General features: G+C 44.9%; 1 protein-coding gene across 3 annotated transcripts in view; it reads right to left on the bottom strand.

Annotated features, from left to right (window-relative positions):
* The window catches only part of RPTOR (regulatory associated protein of MTOR complex 1), a 1,432,785-nt gene that overhangs the window by 293,234 nt on the left and 1,116,962 nt on the right, over positions 1–22,589 (bottom strand). For all 3 annotated transcript variants that reach the window (XM_069199733.1, XM_069199735.1, XM_069199734.1), the window contains exons 25-26: positions 20,099–20,204; positions 17,594–17,708 (exon numbers count right to left, since the gene is read on the bottom strand). In XM_069199733.1, the coding sequence (XP_069055834.1) occupies positions 17,594–17,708; positions 20,099–20,204 (221 nt within the window). The remainder of the gene's footprint in view (positions 1–17,593; positions 17,709–20,098; positions 20,205–22,589) is intronic.

Raw genomic sequence — 22,589 nt, 5'->3', positions numbered from 1 at the left:
GCTGGGCTACAACATGGGATCCTAATGGAGCTGGCGGTGTTGCGGCCGTGCGACGGGTGCAGCTACACCTGTTGCGCTTTTCACTGTCAAGCAGTGTGGGGCTGTGCCTGGTGGCCCCTGCACTGCCCATGCCAAGTACATGGGCAGTGCAGGGGCCCTGCGACTCCCCTTCCCGCAAGCCTTTCCATGGCAGTCTCTACCGCCATGGACAGGATGGTAGGAAGGGGACTCGTAATCCCCTGGGCATCGCTGCAAGCAGCGCTGCCCTGGAGGATTAAAACCGCCGGGACAACCATGGCGGTAAACCACCGATCCCGGAGTCGTAATCCGTAAGATTGTACCGCCAGCCTGTTGGCGGCACTATCGTCAAAACAGCCCTGGCAGTCTTTGACCGCCAGGGTTGTAATGAGGCCCTATGTGTATGTACAGCCACACATGCTGCGGAAAGTACTCTTCTTTATCCAAGTAAAGCACTGTATTGGATACTTAGTTAGTTCCTAGGTGATTGCTGATTTTTTAGCTTAATGCACCGCTACACTCGCCAGAAGCCTGTGCCTACAAGCCATCACTAAAATTGAGAATCATGGGCTGAAGGGGCTGTACTTAGCCCATTTTTGCAGAGCCAGAGTAGGATGAACTCCCTGACATCAGAGGCAAAAGTATCCTGCTTACTCCTTGGCACCCCCCGAATTAGGGCCGACAGAGCCCATGCTTCAGGGGAGGGCCAAACACCAGAAGAGTAAGGCAAGTCTGAGTAGAAAAAAGCAAATGAGAGTGACAATAAAAACTAACAATGTAAGCAATGAGCGGGCTCTAAGCCAACTACAAGTTTTTGGCATGGGCCACAATATGCTTATGCCTGAAATGATAAGCGAGAACTAAACATTATGATAACTTTTTTTTTTTTCAATAAAGTTATCCAGATAATGTGTTTATGTATTTTTATGCAGATCTCCTCCCAAAAGTATTTTCATTATTTGGCTCTGGTGTTCAATATAACGAGAATAAGCTGCCTGCAAGCAGCCAAGGCCCTGATAAATTTGCTTATTTTTTACTCAGTTATAGGAAAATGCAATGTTTGTGTGCTCCATCTATTGCAAATGTTGTATTATGTGTGTACAAACAATTAAAAGAAGAAAGGTAACTATACAGAGCAGCGTACAAATGCACAGACGCAAATTACATTTAAGAGTCAGAAATTATTTGATTCAAAGAAAAACAAGAAGTAGAATGAAAAAGATACTTTCCTGTGGTAAAGATATTTTTGGCGGATACTCTAACTACCTGCAGATTCCTTACCAGTCAAAAAAACCTCAGACTGTATCCCGAAACATCAAAACTCTCACGTCGCTAGGATGAGGGCTGACTTTGTTTGGACATAGAAAGTGGCATCCAATGACATCACTGAAGACATATATTGCCCACCCCAAGGCAACAGAGTTAATTTCAATCAGTTTTTTTTACCAGCCTTCAAAGCGAGTGGATGGACCGACCTCCATGGAGTGGTGCAGTACTAAAACTGATCTGGGATCCTTTCAACTTTTCCTATAACACATCCATCAAACAGGGAGGTGTGGCAGGTCAGTGAGGAATCTGCAGGTAGACAGATTATCCACCAGAAATATTGTTACCATTGACAAATTACATTTGTTTCTGATGGATATGTCTATCTGTAGATTCCTCATTTGTAGAACAGATTCAAAAGCAATACCCCTCCCACAAGGAAAGTTGATGGACAGTTAGATGAGGAAATTCTGCAGAAGAGATCTGGCGAAGTGTCCGCCGCTACACATTTCAGAGTTAAAGCAGTAATGTTTGGTGAAAGTGTGTAGAGAAGCCCATGTTGCCACTTTGCACATCTCTGCTGTTGGAACTCTTCTGGCAAGAGCAGAAGCAGTCAACTTGGCTCTGGTGGAATGGGTCCTAATGCCTTTTACAGGCTCCATCTTTGCTAAAGCATAACTGGTATTAACGCAGAGAATGATTCACCTGGACAAGGCCCATTATTCCAGGGCTTTATCTTTTCTGGCATCGCAATACCCCAAGACGAGCTGGTCATTCAGTTTTGTCTCTAGTGCGTTCCGGGTAGTAGTTGACAGCATGCTTAGGATCAAACCTGTGCAACTGCTTCTTCTTTGTTGGATGGGGCGGTGGATAAAAGGAAAGAAGGCTGATGACAGATTTAGGTGAAAGGGATCCCCACTTTCAGTAGAAAAGCAACCTTGGTTAAAAAAAAACAACATGTCAGGGTAAATGTTTGTGAAAGGTGGGCACAAACTTAGGTGTTGCAATTCACTTACTCATCTGGCTGAGGTAATTGCCAGTAAAAGCACTTTCTTTAAAGTCAAGATTCACAAAGGAAAACTATGCAGAAACTTATACTGAGTTCCAATTTGAAGAGTTAAAAGTAGGTTAAGGTCCCAAAGGGGTACACCAAAGGGAGTTGTGAGATACAGATGTGTTAGCCTTTTGAGGACACAGATCACAATTGGGGACTTGAACAAGGAAGGCAGGTCTGGAAGACAGAGGAAAACGAACAGCACGGCCACATATCCCTTGACAGTGCCTACTGCACATTCCAGAAGGGAAAGTAAAAGTGCATACTCCAAGACGTGGGACAATTTAGCCTATAAGGGGTCAAAATTGTTGTCACTGCACCAAACAACAAAGTTAATCCATCTTCCAGAGTCTGAGGACTTAGTGAAGGTGTGAAAAACATTTAGATGTCTCCGCTCTATTTCAAGGCATGAAGGTGGGCCCTGGTGACTGGGTACAGTACCATTCTTCCCCTTCAGGGAGAGAAGGTACAGTCTGAATACTACAAACACAAGAGAGGACCTTCCATGCCAGAAGTGCAGACCCATGAAGAACACAGACCACTAGTGCATCAAAACTAGGGCTCTAAAAGGGATTCCCTGTCCCTAGAAATCAGTTTGCAGGGCAGGGAGAATGGGAGGGTAGGTAAGGAATCTTCAACTAGATATTGTCTCTACCAAATAAGGCATTATCAAAAGTAAGTAACATGTCCATCTGATAGAGACATCTAGTTGCAGATGCCTTACCTTAGAACAGACACCCAAGCAATACCATCCCCGGAGGCAGGTCAGCAAACTAAGATCATACTTGAATGTCCTGCAGGACCAAACGAGCAAAGTGCCATCCCTACAGGCCTGGCTGTCCAGAAGTAGTGTTTTATAGGCATGTGCAGAGATGCCTATGCTGAGTCCTGACAGATTTCAAGGACTTGAATACCGCGTGCTAACGCAGTGGTTGCAGCTTTAGCTCGGGTAGAATGAGCACGCAGGTCCTCAGGAGGTTGCTTCTTAGCCAATGCCTAGCACATTTTAATGCAGAGGACAATTCATCTGGAGGTGGTTCTCTTCTGCACTGCCGGACCTTTCTTTGCACCCACGTAACCAGCAAAGAGTTGATCATCCACCCACAACTCCTTTGTACGATCAAGGTACTCTTTTTGGGTCCAGGGGGTGGAGTCTCTCTGGTGGAGTCTCTCCTCTTCCTTATAAGGATGAAGCAGTGTGTAAAAAGTAGGCAAGGTGTTGGATTGGCCTAAATGGAAAGAAGTAACCACTTTAGGCAGAAAGGAGGTCCTAGTGTCAAGCACCACTTTGTCAGAATAGATGGAAAGATAGGACGGCTTAGATGACAATGCATGCAGCTCACTAACCCTGTGGGCATATGTAATGGCCACAAGGAAGGCTGTCTTGAAAGTGAGAAGCCTAAGAGGACAATTGGGGAGAGGCTCAAAAGGAGTGCACATCATAAATGTCAAAATCAAATTCAAAGCCCTTTGCTTGGGGGTGGAGGAAACATATGAGTAAGGCCTTTAAGGAACCTATTTACAATTCAAGACTTCAACAAGGAAGGTTGATCAGTCAACCGCAAAACGCACAAATGGCAGACTGATAACCTTTGAGAGTGCCCATAGCAGAGACCTGCTGGGCCAAAGAAAGGATAAACAACAGGACCTCAGAGAGAGGGACAAAAAGGGGGTCAACAGACTTGCCACAGCACCATGCCACAAATGTCTTCCAAACCACAGGCATATACTGTTTGGTGGAGGGATGCCTAGCTGCCAGGATCTTCTTCGGAACTCTGGGCAGAATAAGTATGGAGGAAAGGCACACAGGAGGCACTCAAGACCAAAAGCGCTGCTGAGCGATTGCTGTTTTGGAAACTCCAATGTGCAATACAGCTGACATTTTGTGTTCTCTGCGGAGGCAAACGGATCTAACCAACGTTCTCCCCACTGCTGAAATAAGACTTTTGGCCACCTCCAGATGAAGATGCCGTTTGTGATCAACTAAGCATTGTTGGCTGAGTTAGTCTACTATAGCTTTCAGAGAGCAAGCCAGATGTTCAACCATCAGTGAAATGCCCTGTTGTTCCAGCCACGTCCAAAGGTGCTGAGCCTTTTGGCTTGTTGCAGTACCACAAGGCAGTGGTGGTGTCCATGAACACCTGCACTACCTTTCTTTTGAGAGAGGGAAAAAAAGCTTTCAATGCTTGTTTGATTGCCCGGATCTCCAACAGGTTGATGTGGAGTACGGACTCCGCCGGAGACCAGACACCACTGATCTCCGCCTCTCCCAGGTGGCTCCCCCATCCCTGTAGTGACCCTACTGTCAGATTTATTTGCGGAAGGAAGAGGAATCTGTCTCTGACACAATTGCGGTTTATTAGCCACCAATGCAGATCTTGTGCAGTTCCCTCTGAGATGTGGACTATGTCAGAGAGATTCCCCTGATGCTGCGCTCACAGGAACTTAAGGTCCCACAGCAGAGCCTAGATATGTCACCGGACATGTGTCACCAGCAGAATGCAAGAGGCCATGAGGCCCAGTAGCCTCAGAGTCTTTCTCTCTGGAATTCAGGATAGAGGCTGAAACATCTGTATTATAGTTGGAATATCCTGGACTTGCCGCTCGAGATGATAAGCCTAAAACTGCACTGTGTCCAGAACAGTTCAGATGAAAGGGAGTGTTTGTGAGGGAGTCAGGTGTGACTTCCGCACATTTATAGTGAACCCTAGTGAATGCAGGAGGTCCGCTGTATTCTGGAAGTGGGAGACGACAGCCTGGGACGAGCCTGCTTTCAACAGTCAGTCTTCGAGATAGGGGAGGACTCAAACCCCTGATCTGTGCAGATGAGCTATGACCATTACCGTGGTGAACACTCGAAGGGCGCTGATAAGGCCAAAGGGGAGCATGGTGAACTGAAAGTACTCCTGGCCTACATGGAACCGCAAGCAAAGTCTGTGGGCAGGCAGGACGGGGAATTTGGAAATACGCACCATGCAAGTCCAATGCTACCATCCAGTCTCCTCAGTCCAGGGCAGAGAGAAATTGAGCCAGAGAGAGACCGAAGGGCTAGGATAGGGTGGGGTGGAGGTCCTTACCCTTAATGGAGACCAGAAAGTAGTAGGAATAGCAACAACAACCTACTTCTGGCACACAAACCCTCTCTATAGCTCCCTTGGCCAAAAGAGCTGTAACGTCCTCTTAGAGAAGTACCAAATGATACTCCATCATCCGATCGAAGGATGGTGGCATGTATGGAGGGGTAGTCTCGAAGGGGAGGAAGAAGCACCTTTGAACTTTCTGCAAAACCCACCTTTCTGACATGATGGATTGCCAGTGGAGCAGGTGATGGCGAATCCTACCTCCGACGGGTCCCTGGTGGGGAATCGTCAGACTAGGAAGGTTTGGAGGCAGCTGCATATGGGCGAAGGGATGTTGGATCCCACTTCCCTGGACACGCAGAGGCTGGACAGCATGCACAGGACGGTGGCTGGAGGGAAACGGACCTGGCTGGACGCCCCTTCCGTAGCCATGAAAGGGTCAATAAGCATACTGAGGGGCGACGAGGGGCCGCTGCGTGGCCTAAGGACCTGGCCGTAGCATGAGAATCCTTGACGCACTTGAGCGCCAAGTCTGCTTTTTCTCCTAAGAGACTGGTGCCATCAAAGGGCATGTCCACAAGATTAGCTTGGGCAACCCCTTAAAAAACAGACATCCTTAACTAGGTGTGGTGCCTTAAGGCCACTTTTGAAGCAACTGCTCTGCCAAGTGAGTCGATCATGTCCAGTCCACATCAGATTGTGAACTTTGCTGTGTCTCTCCCATCAGCAACTGCTTGGGAAGGTACAACCTGGGCCTCTTCTGGGATCTGTGGCAGCGCTTGCACAACCGTATCTCACAGCATGCAGGATTAATACCCCCAAAGGTATGCAGGCTGCAATGCCAGGCTGGCGGAAAAAAACATATTTTTCACCAAGTGTGTTCAGCCTCTTGGATTCCCTATCCAGGGGTGCAAAAGGGAATGTGCAATGGGAGGTGGAGGCTTAGATAACCAAGTCTCAAAGGTGGGGTGTTGCATCAGGAAACCTTAGTCGCCCAATGCATGGCGATGGTGGTGGGCAATGGTGATGTTCACAGGAGCCCCTTTGCTGGGCTTGGACCAGGTACCCAGTAGGACATCTGTAAGGGCTTCACTAAAAGGGAGTAGGGTTTTTAACGAGGAAGCCTGAGGCTGAAGCACCTCTGTCAGGAGGTTAGTCCTGACTGCCATCGAAGGCAACTTGAGGTCAAGGACCTTGGCTGCTCTTCGCACCACCAATGAATATGAAGCTCCCTCCTCCATAGCCACGGTAGGGGGAGAGAGCATGGCAGCATCTGGGTAGGTATCCAGTCTGCTGGCTTCATCCAGGTCCATACGCCAGTCCATGGAGTCTTTGAGGTGGCATTCGAAAGGGTCCAGCAACCCCTCCCTTTCCTCACCGTAGCTTAGCGTAAAGGAATATTGTTAGAAATGGGGTCTTTAGTTGGCAGTAGGTTTGCCCCCTGTCCAAGTAGGGACCCTCACTCTAGTCAGGATAAGGGAGATACCCGCTCAGATAACCCCTGCTCACCCCCTCGGTAGCTTGGCACAAGCAGTCAGGCTTATCTCAGAAGCAATGTGTAAAGCATTTGCACATAACACACAGTAATAAGGTGAAAACAATACAGAAGAACACCACACCAGTTTTACAAAAATAGCCAATATTTATCTTTGTAAAACTAGACCAAAATGACAAAAATCCAGCATACAGTGCTAAAGAGATCAATTTTGTAAGAGTTAACCTAAAAATACAGTTTGAAACCACACGCGTTGCGGATCGAACTATGGGCTGATGAAGTCAGGAGCGCTGGTGTGGATAGCATCGGGCTGCGGTGCGAAGCTGGAGGGTGTGACGCGCAGTGCCAACAGGTCACGTTGCAGGCCGGGTGCTCGGTGCTGGTCGTCCAGTGGCGTTGGTTAAGTTTTCCTACGACGGCATCGGTAAGACCAGGGTCACGGTGCGAAGCCGGGCAGTGCAGCTTCGTACGGCGTCGGCACGTCACGGTGCAGGCCAGTGGCTTAGTTGACGGCACTGCAGTGGGTTTTCTTCTTTTACAGCACAGAACCCACAGTTCCCAGTGCTGCTGGTCGAAGAAACTTAAGTCTTTGGGATCCCCGAGACTTCCAGCAGAAGGCAAGCTCTACTCCAAGCCCTTGGAAAACTTTTTCAAGCAGGATACACAACAAAGTTCACCCTTTGCTCTCTTTTACGGTAAAAACAGCGACTGCAGACCAATCCAGCAAAGGGACAGTACTCCTCCTCCAGCTCTTCTCCTTAGCAGAGGTTCCTCTTGATTCCAGAAAGATTTTAAAAATCTGGGGTTTTGGGTCTTCTTCTTATACACCTTTCTGTCTTTGAAATTGTTAAATTTCAAAGTAAAGTCTCAAGTGTTTGCAAGACCCTTCCTTGTCCAGGCCAGGCCCCAGACACACATCAGGGGGTTGGAGACTGCATTTTGTAAGGGCAGGCACAGTCCTTTCAGGTGTGAATGACCACTCCTCCCTCCCCTCTAGGTCAGGTGGCTCATCAGGATATGGGGGCTACATCCCCGCCCCCTTTGTGTCACTGTCTAGAGAGAGGTGCAAAACAGCCCAACTGTCAAACTGACACAAACAGACAATCCACAAACAGGCAGAGTCACGGAATGGTTTAGGCACGTAAACGCCTACTTTGTAAAAGTGGCATTTTCAAACAGACAATTTAAAAACCAACTTCACTAAAAGATGTATTTTTAAATTGTGAGTTCAGAGACCCTAAACTCCACATTTTTATCTGCTCTCAAAGGTAATCTGCGCTTTAAGGATATTTAAAGGCAGTCCCCATGTTAACCGATGAGAGGGATAGGCCTTGCTCAGTGAAAACCGAATTTGGCAGTATTTCACTTTTAGGACACATAAAACACACTAGTATGTGTCCTACCTTAAACATACATTGCACCCTGCTCATGGGGCTACCTAGGGCCTAACTTAGGGGTGCCTTACATGTAGTAAAAGGGAAGGTTTAGGCCTGGCAAGTGAGTACACTTGCCAAGTCAAACTGGCAGTTTAAAACTACACACACAGACACCGCAGTGGCAGTTCTGAGCCTCGTGTACAGGGCTACTAATGTGGGTGTCACAACCAGTGCTGCAGGCCCTCTAGTAGCATTTGATTTACAGGCCCTGGGCTCCTCTGGTGCACTTTACTAGGGATTTACTAGAAAACCAAATAAGTCAATCATGGATAAACTAATCCACAGTACAATTTATATGGGGAGCACTTACACTTTAGCACTGATTATCAGTGTTAAAGTGCGCAAAGACAAAAAAACAGCAAAAACAGAGTCCAGTTTACCATAAAAACAGGAGGTCAGAAGGCAAAAAGACAGGAGAGATACGCCAAAAAGCTGCCAAGTCTAACAAATATGGCTCAGGATCAGCTATAGGGGGCAAGGCCCCTGCTGACGCCGGAGTTGGCATTGTACGAAGTCCATCCGGCTCCATGTCGAAGTCTGCAATGAGGATCAGGGTGTCACCACCCAGGGGCACGAGCAGTGCCAGGAGCATCAACATCAGGACTAGCGCCAGGTAAGGTCGAATGGGTAAAACCAACGTCAGTCCAGGTCTGGTAATGGATCTGTGGGTGCCCCTCGGGGCTGAGGCCAAAGTTGCGGAACCAGAAGGGGCCCCTTCTGACTCCACGGGGCCCAAGGGTGCACCAGCAGAGTCAGACTACTCAAAAATGAGGCGCATGGCCTCATAAAACTCCTTGAGTTGGGCAGGGGTCGCTCCAGCTCCCATAAACTCGGGGAGACGCAGGCTCCGCAGTGGAAGGCCTGGATTGACAACGCTCCCTTGTCTCATCAGCTAATGGATGAGGTGAAGTCGAAGAACACTTCACTTTCTTCGAATTCTTATGCCTTGATTTACCTGATTGTCCCAAAAACTTGGAGTGGGACGTCAAAGAGGGGGCGACTACGCGACCAATCCAGAGACCTTCCTCTCGGCCGAGATCAGGACTTACGCGGAGCCAAGCGCCGACCATTTATCAGCTCTAGGGACAGCTCTCACAGCTTTCTGAATCATGGTCCGGCACTCGAAACAACTCTCGGTGGAGCTCCAAACACCAAAGGCGGATCCCTCACGGGCGAGGTGCGGATCCCTCACGGACATCACCCAATGGCAGGATCTGCAGTGCTTGGACCTAGTCTTACACTAAGACATCCTCGACGCACCAGGAGTAGTAATTATTCATAAAAGCTTCGACAAAAGTTGAAAAACAGACCAGTCAAAAAGTGACTGAGGGGTAGCTCTTTCTTTAGATCAGCACTGGCTGGCGCGGAAAGAAAAGAATGGACATCAGCATGCCAGGGTGATGCCTACGGTGGACGCAGAGCAGATCGATGCCACCAAATGGCGCTAAGGGGTACTGCTGGAGAAAATCTCCAGATCCAGACTGACACCTGAGAAAAATCTAAGGTAAGGAATCTGGAAAGAGATGTCTCTATCCGATATGAAGTTGACCTTGCTAACATGTTTCAGTACTTTCTGTCCCAATTGCGCATCTTTCTTTAATTGGACGTCCACCAAATGGTGTTTTGCAAAGGTACATGTGTTTTTTTTTGGCACATTTTTTAGGAAGACCAGGGTGGATCCCTTCCTCCATGTTTAGTATGCTCTAGCCTTCTCTTCCAGGTGTTTTAATGATCTATCTTACAATAGTTTGACTTCCTTTCTTGATCTTCTTTGTCCTGTAAAGGTAGTACATCACAGTCCTGCACACGTCTAGTGTATGCAGCATTCTCTCGGCTTGTGTCCTTGGGTGCTGGAAGAACCCCAGTAACTGGATGGCTTTGTTCACATGGAATTGTAATATGATCTATGGGAGGACACGTGGGTTGGAACTCATAGTTATCCTATCATTGTGTGTTGGCAGGTATGGTTCTTCAGTGGTTAGTGCCTGTAGCTTGCTCACCCTGCATAGTTATGTGAATGGAATTAGGAAGGCTGTCTTCCAAGTCAGAAACCTGTCCTATGTAGTGGCTCAAAGGACGATTGTATAAGCTGCGTTAGTACCAGGATGAGGTTCCACATTGGCATCGGTGACAATCTGGGTGGAACCTTTCTCTTTGCTCTTCCCAGGAATCTCTTGATATCTGGTATTGTAAAGAAACTCCTCTCTATGTGGCATCTTGTGTAGGCTGCTACAGCCGCCACATGTATATTTATTGAGGTGTACGCCAGTTTATTATGTAGCAGGTGGGTAAGGTACCAGATCACTCTGGTGCTCTGTCTTGCTGAGGAACCGACCTCTGTCTTTGTGCCACAGTACATATCTATACCATTTTGCTGTGGAGCATTTTCTTGTGCTTGGCCTTCGCGCTTCCTTTAGAACACCCATTGAATCTCTATGTCCTCAGGAGCCAGGGAGCTAGACTCAGGCTGTCTACTTCCAGGTAAAAGGCCTTCCTTCTCTGCATGGAGAGGAGATTGTGTTTTCTTGATAATATATTTACATCTCCCTGCATCAACTCCTCTGGGTCTGAGAACAATATTAGTCTTGCCCACTGTAGAGAAATTAGTACCACTGTCATCTGTGATTGTTTGCAGTTGCTTATTACTAATGGTATTAGCGGAATTGGTAGCAAAGCATACACAAGATTTCCTGACCAGATTGTCGCCCCTGCATTTCCCTGGGAGAGGCAGCATGGATCCCTGGTTGCAAAGTCTTTGCATTTTACGTTTTCTAGGGTTGCAAATAGGTCAGTCTCTTTTTGTGACCTCTTGGAGTACTTAGTCCTTTAGTTCCCATTCGTGTGATACAGAGACTTATCCGCTTAGTCTGTCTGTTCTCTGCACCTGGCAGGTGTATTGTTTTCAGTTCTGTTCTTCTCTGAATGGCTCATCTCCAAATCTCCCGGAGTGGTCTTGACAGGATGTGTAATCTTGTCCCCCCAAGCATGTACAGATATGACACTGTGGTTGTGTTGTCTGTCTGAATTTGTCTCAGTCACCTACCTGGCCTCCCATCTGTGTCTGGAAGGCTTTTAGGGCCAGATAAACTTCACTCTTTCGTTTTCAGATATTGATAGGCTGGATTGCTTCTTCCCCTCTCCATAGTCCTCTGACTCTCAACTGCCCCATATGTGCTCCCCAGTCCATAAGGGACGCGTCCATGGTGATGGTCACAGTTGGGGTTGGTTGTATGAAGGTCCTGCCTACAGTGATATTGTCTATGTTCCACCATGCCATCTCCTCCTTTACTCTCTGCATTACAACCACTAGATCTTCCTAACTCCCCCTTACTTGTGACCATTGTTTGGATCCACTCTTGTGGTGGTCTCATGTGCAGCCGTGCGTGTGCAATCAGGGGAATAAATGAGGCCGTCTTGCCCAAGATATTCCACACAGTCCTCACTGTTGGTAATTTAGCATTGTGGTAACAGCAAGCTTGGTCTGTTGTAATCTGAATCCTCTTGGACGTAGAGAAGGCTGTTGTCATCAGTGTATTGATTTTTTCCTCCAGGAAGGTCTTTCTCTTGGGGGTTACATGGGGGATTTTTTAAGGCTGTTCATTGAAGCCTATTCCATTGATAGTGTCCATGACTATCATGGTGTCTTTTTTGCACTGTGCGTATGAGCTTTCCTTGATTAGCCAGTCGTCTAGGTATGAACAGACATGTATACATTTCTGCCTTAGGTAAGCTGCCACTACTGCTAGGGATTGTGTGAAAAAAACAGCAAGAAGATTTAATTCTGAATGGGAGCACCCTGAATTAGTAGTGTGTCCTGTCGAACACAAACCAGAAGTACTTTTGATGCTAGCTCTTCATCGGGATGTGCAGGTAAGCACCCTTTTTGTCTGTTGTTGTCATAAAGTCTCCTTCCTGCAGCCACAGGATGACCTCTTGCAATGTAGTCATTTTATGAACTTGTTTAAGAAGCGAAGGTCCAGAATTGGTTGTAGTGAGTTGTCTGGTTTTGGAATGAGAAAGCACACTGAGTAGGTTCCTTGATTGATTTCTATAGCCCTCTTTTGCAGTAGATATGCACTTACATTTGCAGGCAGCAGCTTTCCTCCTCTTGATGTAACATTTCTTTAATATGACAACAGGTGGCGACCTTATCAGTTCTGTGCAGTAACCATGTTGGATAATGTTTATGATCCATTGGCTGTTGGGACTTCCCACCACTCCTGGAGGAAGGCCTTTAATCTGCCTCCAACTAGTGTTATGTGGTACGGCCTCTGGTAGGAAGTCCCTTGTTGGAGGAGCTGGCTCCTCTGGAAGGTTTTTTCAGTGTTACCTGTTGTTTTCAAGGTTCCCCTCCCTGGATTTCTTTGTCAGCTGTTTTGGTTCCACTTTGGTGACCTATTTCACCATAACATCAGAGCCTTCTCTCAGAGCCACTTTAACTTCCTCAACGTTGTGCTCCTCCTAACTGGACAAGCAGAGGTCTTTTAGGGACGGACTCCCTTGCCTCAGGGTCTGCGTGGTCGTCTGGTGTTCACACCGCTGTCTCTCTCGCCCTAAAGGTGTTTGGTCTGCACTTGGCACATAATAGACAACTCCTTAGGTTGCGGTTCTCTGGTAGGCAGAGGTTAGAGACCTCGTCATTGCTTTTTGGGAAAGGTTTCAGTGGCACTTGGGACAGAATCTAAAAGGAGTATTCTCCATTTCTCTTGGTGGCTTCTTCATCTCTTCTGTGCATTATCCAATTGCATGGTCGGTGACTTATGTGATCCCAGTATTTCTTTTGGTAGTCGTTGTGTACCTTTCTGTGATTATCGGTGTGCTTTGTCTTTCCAACCTTTTTTCTCTTATTCCCTCAATGTTCTGATGTATGATCCTCAGTGATTCCTTCGGCATCCGTGGAGGTTCAGATATTGCCTACAGATCTAATGGCAGAAAAAAGGAATCTGAAAATGGCGACCACGCAAAGAGGCTTCCAAGGCACACGTCTGATGTCATAGGAGGAAGATCGCATCAAATGGCTACAAACGACACCCAGAGGGAAAAAGAGACGCAAAAAAAAGAGAGAGAAAGAGGACTAACAAGAATTTTCCGGACCCAACCGCTAGATGGCGTTGTAAAGCACAGAATGTGAATACAGAAAAAGATTCATTCTACAAAAATAAAGGACAAAATGTGTATGCAACAACAATCCACAAGGAAGACAATGCATGTTCATCTGTGCGCACACACACACACCCACCATTCCTTATAAACTATTAGAAAGACACAGTAAGTATAAAGGGAAACAATATAATTTGTGCATGCCGGAAGCAATATGTTTGTGTACAGAAAAGATATATGATCTGATGTGAACAGAAATCAATCTCTGCATATAGAGAATATACACAGGACTACATGTGTGGCAACAAAACAAGCAGTCAATAGAAATACAAAAAAACAAAGAAGCAAACATGCTGTTGTCTAAATGTGGTAGGCATCTTGTAAAAAATGCTGACCAAAGAATGCCACTGGTTTACCATTCAAAGATGGCTGCCAGATTGATTTCAAATGTGCAAGCCATCTTGCAAAGGTTAAACAATGATACATTATGAAACCTATTGTTTCAAGATGGCCACCAGGTTTAGAGGTCAGCATGCAAGTGGAGGCTCAAAATAAGCAGCACAATTATATTTGTTGGCAAACTGCCAGGTGCTCTGAAAAAATAAAATAAAAGAATGACCTGAATGCAGTGAATGGGGAGCTGCCAAGTACTCTGAAGTTAAAAGAGAAGCTGTTGGGCACAGTGAAAAGGAGTGGCCAGGCAGCAAAACTGACTAACCTCCTCTAAGGGGCTAATTTAAGTAGATGAAGATGTGATTATGCAAAATGCTGTCACTCACTGGGTATGATACCGCACACATCAAATGACTATACAGTGGGCTGATCCAATTAAGGACAACACTGGCATTAGAACCATAGCTGAAGTGGAATGACCAACTGCCCCATGCTGTAGGCTGCCTTGGGGGCTGAGGCAAAATGTGAATGACTCTTGAAAAGATGAAAGTCCATCTTTGTATGTAAACGTATAGATTATTTTACTAATTATACGATTACAAGAACCTGACTGACAACTAAAAGTGTCGGAAAAAACCTAATACAGAACATATATACAGAACGAAAGAGGAGACTGTGATGAAAGAAATAAAAACAAGCTCCTTAGCTGCAACTTTAGTTCTTTAGCATTGGTATCTTTCATAGATTTGCATGTTTGAATCTTCCTTGTAGTTGAAGTGGGAGCCTCTGCTACATACTGAGAAGTATATTAAATTTTCCATGAAAACAACTACAAACCAGTGCACATTCAGTAACCATTTAATCAGCCAATGAGGTTGAAGAGTTATGACCTTCATCACTCCCAGAGGTAATTTCAGCATATATAAAAGGTCATAAAATAGTAGCAACAGGTGAGTCAAAATAGACAGCAGGTGAATCGATGACAAATACCAACCCTGGAGAACTGAATTTACAGTTAACTCATTTTCTTATCCAGCCTTAGATGTTTCACAGATTCACATGAATGAAAAAGAAAAGCAAACAGTAGACGTTAAATTTAATAAAGGATGGGGGGGAACAAGGTTCATCCGATGGAAAGATGTTGCAAAAAACAACCTGCCCTACAGCCAAGTCCCTTGCTGCTTAAGACAGCAATGATTTATAAATGTGTCCCTGCTTTTCAAAGTTGCGCCCTGCAGATTATCATGAGCAGCAATCCTGTGTGCAAAAGCTGATGTCTCCGCTACACCTCTTGTATTATATGTGCCTTTGGCTTTTTAATGAAACCAGGTTACTGCTGCTGCAATCGATCTTGCAATTCCTGGTTTTGACAGAAGCATACCTTTACTTGGCTGGCTGAATGAGACAAATAGCTGATTATGGAGTTACTGAAGTGTTTTACGTTGGTTAGTTAAAATTTCAAACACCTAACTATATCTAAAAACATAGAGTTGGATGGGATGGGGAAGAAAGATGCTACAATGGCATACTCATTTAGGCGCAAATAAGTCTGTCATGTCTGACATGAAGGATGGATTTGTATGTAAAAGATGTTTGTAAAAGTATGGCAATGAGAGTACCATGCCTGGCATGAAGGATACGTCTTCATGTAAAAGAAATGACTTTGGCAAATTTGACTTATAGATTTTTGATTGATAACGTCTGCAATTCTTCTGTTCTCTGAAAAGAAATAATGGACAGTACTAATGCAGATTTCATTGACATGTATTTCAATTCTTCCTTCTGAATGGGTTTGAGGGAGCTCTTCATTAATTGTGAAAGCACTGTGTTAAACTCCTAGGGCACTGGTAGGTTCTGACAGGAAGATATGCCTTCAATAGGCCTTTTAGGAATCCCTTCATGAAATAAGATAGGAGGTCGGAGCTAGAGGTTTGAAATTTAGAGACAGCCAACAGTTCACTTTTATGGAGGTATGGTGGAAGCCAGACTAAGGCAGATGTAGAAAACAAGGAGGCACATTGGACAATAAAGAATGTAATTGGTGAAGTCCTTAGAAACACACAATGTACAAAAACACTAACACTTCGCTTGCTATGTTATATTTGTGCATGGTGCACTGCCTTAGCAAGGATGTTCCTACAGCTACCCAGAATGTCTAATCGTGCCACCTCATTGTGCTCAGAAGCCAAGCAGTCAAAGCCAGTGAATTTGGGTCCGAATGAAGTGCTGGGTCTTCTGTAATGACAGGAGGAACAGAGCCTTGCCAATGTGAAATGGAAGTCAACAAGCTCAGATGCTCTGAGTACCAGTACTTTCTGGACTAAGCTGGGGCTACAGGAATGATAGTGCAATGTTCTTGTTTGACGACTATTCATGTAACATTCCATTCCATTTCGTAGTAATGCACTTCTTCTCATTCCTGGATGGAAGTGAGCGGTTCCAATTCATCGCAATCTCCACCTACTCTGTGAATAAGTCTGCCTGTTCGTACCTCTGAGAAATTGCTGCTTTGCCCATGCTCAGGTTGCTGGACCTCCTGTGAGAGTGCTGGTGATTTGGTCCCTCCTTATCTACTGATGTAGTACACTGAGGTAGTGTTGTCTGCCCATATATACACTGATGAATGACGAGTCCTAGGATGGAATAAGCCTGGTCTGTTGCAACCGTGAGCACACTGTCTGGGGGACCTGCTCTAATCCTCCATGTAGAAATAGAATCTAGATCCACTGTACTAAACTTCAGAACTGGCTTAGGATGGTTCTTTTTCAACTGCATTCAGACAGAATTTGTGTAAAGTGATGCTTCTCGCAGGAGGCAACAAAAGGTTGTCTCCAAACAGGGACACACACAACATGAACACAATGAAGTGTGAGGTTCCTGCACATGCCCATCATCAGCCTCTCTTAAGTAATACTCAGGAGTAGACAAAAGGGCAGGCCACACTTAGAAACGTCCTCACCTTGACAGAATATACAGTCAAACCATTACCCCCCTACCATGTTACAAATTGGCAGTGTTCAAACTGAACTTATCAGCGGCTCCTTGCTAACAAAGTCTGCATTAGATTTCTAAAGTAAGCCTACTCTTCACCCTCATTTCGGTGGCTGTACCTCCACACCCCAGCAACAAGAATACAGACAAAATATTGCCACTGTCTGGGGGACCTGTCCTAATCCTTCATTTTGCGCTATGGTGAACCAGAGGCATTCAAAATGGATCTCAGTAATCGGACTCAAACGCACAAAATGCTACTACAACACAAGTGCTATACACATACTGCACTCCCACTTGAAATACACACAGGATTGTCAGCACAAGTTTCAGGGTTTTCACATAAGAGCCATATCCTCACTGACACAGATTTTAAGAAAGGGTCTACCCAACTATATGAGATGGAAACACGTTATGCTGCCACCACTGCCTTACGTGCTAAACCTAAGAAATGGATAATAGTCCTTTGGTCATTATGAGGGTACGCTTGATGTGCTGCTACAGGTCACACGACAGGTCATGGACCTTGCATTTTCAGGGACTAGTGTAGGCCTCTGGACACATGCTCAATTAGTGCAACTCCAAGGCCAAAAACATACCAGAATACCAGGTACAGATACAGTCAGGTGCTCAGGACAGGGATTCACACCCATATACCATGCAGCAGACCATTCCTGTCCTAATTTTTTAATATCCAATTATTATGCCTGATATTGACTTTTGACCTCTAAACCAATCTCTGGGGCTTCCCGCCTCTTACCATATACTGTCCTTATCTGCTACAGCAATGCATGGAGTAAAGGGATGGAACTTGATGACCGAGGGAACGCCAGGATTGCGATTTATGAAGATTTGATCATCCAGCCTTGAAATACCTGGAAGGGAAAGAAAGAATCTTTGAAAAACTTAAAAACCTTGGTCGTCATTTTATCTTAATGGCACCTACCAAAGGTGGGCTAATGGCACCTACCAAAGGTTAACGTTCCACTCAGGAGATTTCTCAGCCAGACAAGTGCCTCTGAAAAGTCAATAAAATAAACTAGAGCTCCCAAACCTACACCCCAACCAACACACACACCTTCGACAGTGATCTCCGGCCATTGAAAAAACCCTTACACCACTTTTCAGTTGGCAGTCTAGAACTGTGTCTTCAATATTTACAAATGTTTTTGTAATTCACTGACAGAACTAAAGTGACCTAGATTTCACCTTTGAGCATTAAATTCTCAAAAACAGATTTTATTATTGGTCTTTAAATTGACATTTCCACATTTCACCATTGCTCTTTAGATTACCATTCGCCGATTTCACCTTTATTTGTGTATCCTGATTAAAGGCTTCACATGTGTTCCTGATTTTCATTCCTATATTTCATATTTGGCTTTATATTCTTAGTCCTAAATTATCCCTTTGATTTTTTAGGTTTTGATTCCTAGATTTTTCACATGTGTACTTCCAATCTCACTCTTAGAGGATGCTCTTTAGGTTCCCAGATTTTATCACTTTTCGTCACATAATCGTAATCCTTTCACATTTGGGTGCTGATATTATTATTACTAAAGGGCACATTCACTTTTCTGTATTTCTATCACCTAATCCACCTTTTTTCCCTTTAATTACATATCCTACGATTCACTAAATGTACAGTTGCCCTTAGATTTTCTTTGCTATATATTTGACCTTTGTACTTTAGCTTTTCATTCCTGGTTGATCCATTGAAATTAGATTCTCATCTTCAGACTTCAGTTACGTGCCTTAGGTTATAAACATAGCAACAAAGACATTTATTAACTAACTAATTTGAATAAAAATGTTAGTAAGCACTGGCCTCCATTAAATATTACAGGGGATAGCAATCCCAGAATAATAACGTTTTGAGCTTAGGTTTAAATTTCCCAGTACGACGTGATTTCACCTTTATTTTTTTGCTTCTTAGTCCATACTTCATCCTTATTATTTAGATTCTCATTCCAAGTTATCACCTTTCTGCTGCCGAGTCTCCTGCAAAGAGGTCTCCCTTTCGCTTTAGTATTCTAATTGTTAAATTTCACATTTGCTTCAGATTTTTATTCCTAGATATCACTATTGTTTAGATTCTCATTTTGCAGATGTAATCTAATCTTTTCTTTCTCTTCCTTTTATTTCACATTTTTGATTTTGTGTCTCATGCATAAATAACACATTGGTTTCTTTGAAGATGGGACCACTTTAGTAGTGAGGACTCAGACTCTATGCTGTTTCTATCATTCACTTCTAACTAGTGAACTTCATTCTGGGTAGGAAGAAGAGTGTGCAATGTCTAACCCATTGGGTACATAATCCTCCCGTCCCATCTCGCCACCCTCTAAGTCTCCCACATCCCTTCAAGACCTTCTCTGCAGTTCCCTTTATTTTTTCCCCTCTGGTCCACTTCTTTTGTCACTTAGTCTCCTTTGTGTCGCCTATCACATGCACTTCTCTCCACTGGTTATCTAGCCGTGTCAAAATCATACTTCTATTTACTATACTAGACTAGAAGATAACTTTGATATGTGGCACCAATGTGGCATGAGACTGGGATCATACCTTTATACATTCACCCTGGCCTTTTCACCTGAGGTGGTATGTGACAGAGCTCCGAGCTGCATAGGCTCAGAAAATTAAAGTGCTGATAGTGGATCAATCAGAAGCATTCCCTGAGCTTTCAAGGGAACTGATTCCACATTGGACACAAGTCACACAGCTAACAGGACCAGTAGACACCCATTAAATCAACACCAGAGCTCTATATACATCAATTAGGATGTCAGAGCGTGGTCTGACCTCAACTCATTTTTTAGGTAATTGCCTCTGCTTAACAGCTTTATGGCCCTAGTTAGCTTGTCTCTACTGTAATGGGAAAGAAGATAAACTAAAAGGCTGAAGACTAAAGAAATAGAATGCAAAGTAGCATATAAAAATTGTCAAACAGAATGCAAAGGTATACTGAAAAATGAATGGTCAAGTATGTTAACATGCAGCCCACAATAACTCAGTTAGGCGCGAGTATTCATATTAGAGGGAAAATCTGGCAGGTAGAGACATAGTAATTTCACCAAAACACAATGAAGAAAAAAATATTCTCACTTCTAAAACTTACACCCTTCATTTCCCTCACCCAGCTCAACAACCCCACACATGGCTGACCTCCATTCACAACCCACACCATGGCTTGTCATCTCCTCGCCTCTAGAACCACATCACTCTTGCCTAACCCCATAACACCTTCCCACCCACATCTATTTACCACGGTGGATCATTTGCTGTGCTTGCTTCCGGACACGAGCATTCCTTAGAAACCGCCACTCTCTCTCTTTTCGAATCTGGCTTTCGAGGTCGTGCTCCTCTGGGATCTTGAAAACAAGAAACAAGTAATGAAACCACAAAACTTGCAAACAGAGATGAGTACAGAAGGAAGGGCGGGCTCCAGTGAAAGAGAGACAAGGACAGGATACAAGTTTACTAACCTTCACAGATGAGAAAGCCAGGCCTTAAAGGAAAAGGATAGCCCAATCAAAGGTGGAAAATAATGTATCTACTTTAAGCAGCCCTACACTTTATGCAGTCATCGCTAGAGGGACAGTACTGCTTACATGCCCAGTGCCCATATTACGCATACAGCGCACTTTCTCTGTTTGCACCACAGCTCACCTTCAAACAGATGCGCCAGGTGCAAACAGAGAAAGTGAGCCCTATTATGTTGAATGTGCTGCCCACAGGGTAGCTGCAAACTTGTGCTGCCATTCAAGTGAAAAACGGAGCGGTGCTTTGAAGCCGCTCCGTGTTTCACTGTGCAGGCGGCAACGCGACTACACTTTTAAGGGGGGGATTAGAGATCACCTTGCAGGCGGGTGCAGTGAGTGACAGCACCCACCTGCATGGGAATGTCTGAGGGGTTTCCTTCCTCCTGAGGGATGCCATCAGGGGGTGCAATGACAGTCCATTACCTTTTAGGTGGCACAATGTGAGTGTGCCTGCTGCCAGCTTCTTTGCCTCTGCGCCCGCGTCTATAATACGGCGGGGGCGCAGAGGCAAAAGGATGCCCTCATTTATATGGGTCCACGGCCCCATCCAAATGAGGGACCGCCCTTTGCTGATAGTGATGGTGTGATATGTGGACCAGAGCTATCGGTAGCGCAAAGCTGTTGCAAACACCTGTCGAGCCCCTGGAGGTAATTTATGTAATAGGCCCCTGTTTTTTCTCACTTTTAACAGTAGTGTTTTCCACTTTATCTGCCTTTCAATAACACTGCATTTAAATCCATCTTCATAACAAAGCTGCTAAGGACTCTGTTCTGTCACAAGGCACCACCTTCTCATTCATTTCATTTTCTCTTTCTTTGCCCTTTGTCCTATCTTGGCCTCTTTGTTTGCTCCTGAGTAGTCCCCATTTTCCATCTCTCTTGTGCTCTTGAAGTACTATGAGGCACCTCAGGTTGACAAAGTGAATACAACAAACGCATTACACATAAAAGAATGCCAGGAAACCCAAGTCCTGCCCTTGTGACTGCAACCATTTTCCCAAATTAGGATTTGCAGTGAAAAGCAGAATGCAGTTAAGGAAAGCATGATTATAGGTGGTCTGATAGCTAACCGCCAAATGTGAATATATCTAAGATCCTCTCCTGCAGAAGTCTCTAAATATTTCCGTATATTTAGAAAGAGCAAAGTGCACATCGACCCCACATCAGGAACATGCCATTCACCCATTCTCTTTAAGTATTTTTATGCGTTCTATCCGATGACCCATTCACTTTGCCTTTCCTTTGTAGCTTGGTACGATGTCGCTTCACCCCTGCGTCTGCACGTCTCATCACAATCCACCTTTCCCCAGCTCCCTGTAATTCATGGCGATGCATTTTCAGACTCTTTTTTTTTTTAAACAAGGATTCCTACTGAAAGAGCACAAAGGCAAAGCCAGTAGGGGCTCGAAGAGCTCTGTGCATTTGCTTCCATCTTCACATGGTCATGTGCACCACATGAAGCTGCTGAGCATGAAGTGAAAGCTTGGAATGCTGTAATCTTAGGGTCACTGTACGGTAAAGTTTAAACATTTTCTAAGTTTTCCTATGAGAGGGAATAATGCAGTCTATGCTGATAGAGGGAGAAGTGGAGTAGATAAATGAGGGATGGCACTAGTGGCATGGTGAAAGCTAAGGTTAGTACAACGACTTCTACAAAGGTCTGTGACATTGGGGTTGAAACATGTCAACTAGTTATTGGGGTAGCAGCCTTACATCCTACATAGAACCTTTTTAACCATGCCCAAGCAACCACAATTAAAGGGACACCTTGGTTGTTTGAGGTACTTATATTCTTTAAAAGGCCTGGTTCGAGAAGTATCCAAAGTGCTTCCTAGAATATGGTTGAGCCGTTCCAGACTTTAGGGACCAGGATGAGACTCGATGATGAAGCATGCCACTAATAGAATGGGTGACTGTCTAACAAAGAAAATATTTTCTTTACCAACAGGGAGATAACCAGAGGACATCTAGTTAGGTATGGGATAAACATTGAATTGCATGCATACAATTCTACCACTGAATCCAAGTGACACTCTTCAGAACCAAATGGAGAGGTTAACAAGGGAGAACTTTTAAAGAAGAGTGCTCCATCACCATCTAGCAGGTAGTGGAGGATAAGAGAAAATAAATCTGTAAAGCCCTCACTGGCTAGGTTTCACTCCAATCGTCTTCTTAAATTGGAAGGTAAGGACAAAAACCCAAAATCTTGGTCTA

Source organism: Pleurodeles waltl, chromosome 7, assembly GCF_031143425.1.
Source record: "Pleurodeles waltl isolate 20211129_DDA chromosome 7, aPleWal1.hap1.20221129, whole genome shotgun sequence".
Lineage (NCBI taxonomy): Eukaryota > Metazoa > Chordata > Amphibia > Caudata > Salamandridae > Pleurodeles > Pleurodeles waltl.
The sequence above is the reverse complement of the archived record's forward strand: the minus strand, read 5'-3'. Positions and strand labels throughout refer to the sequence as shown.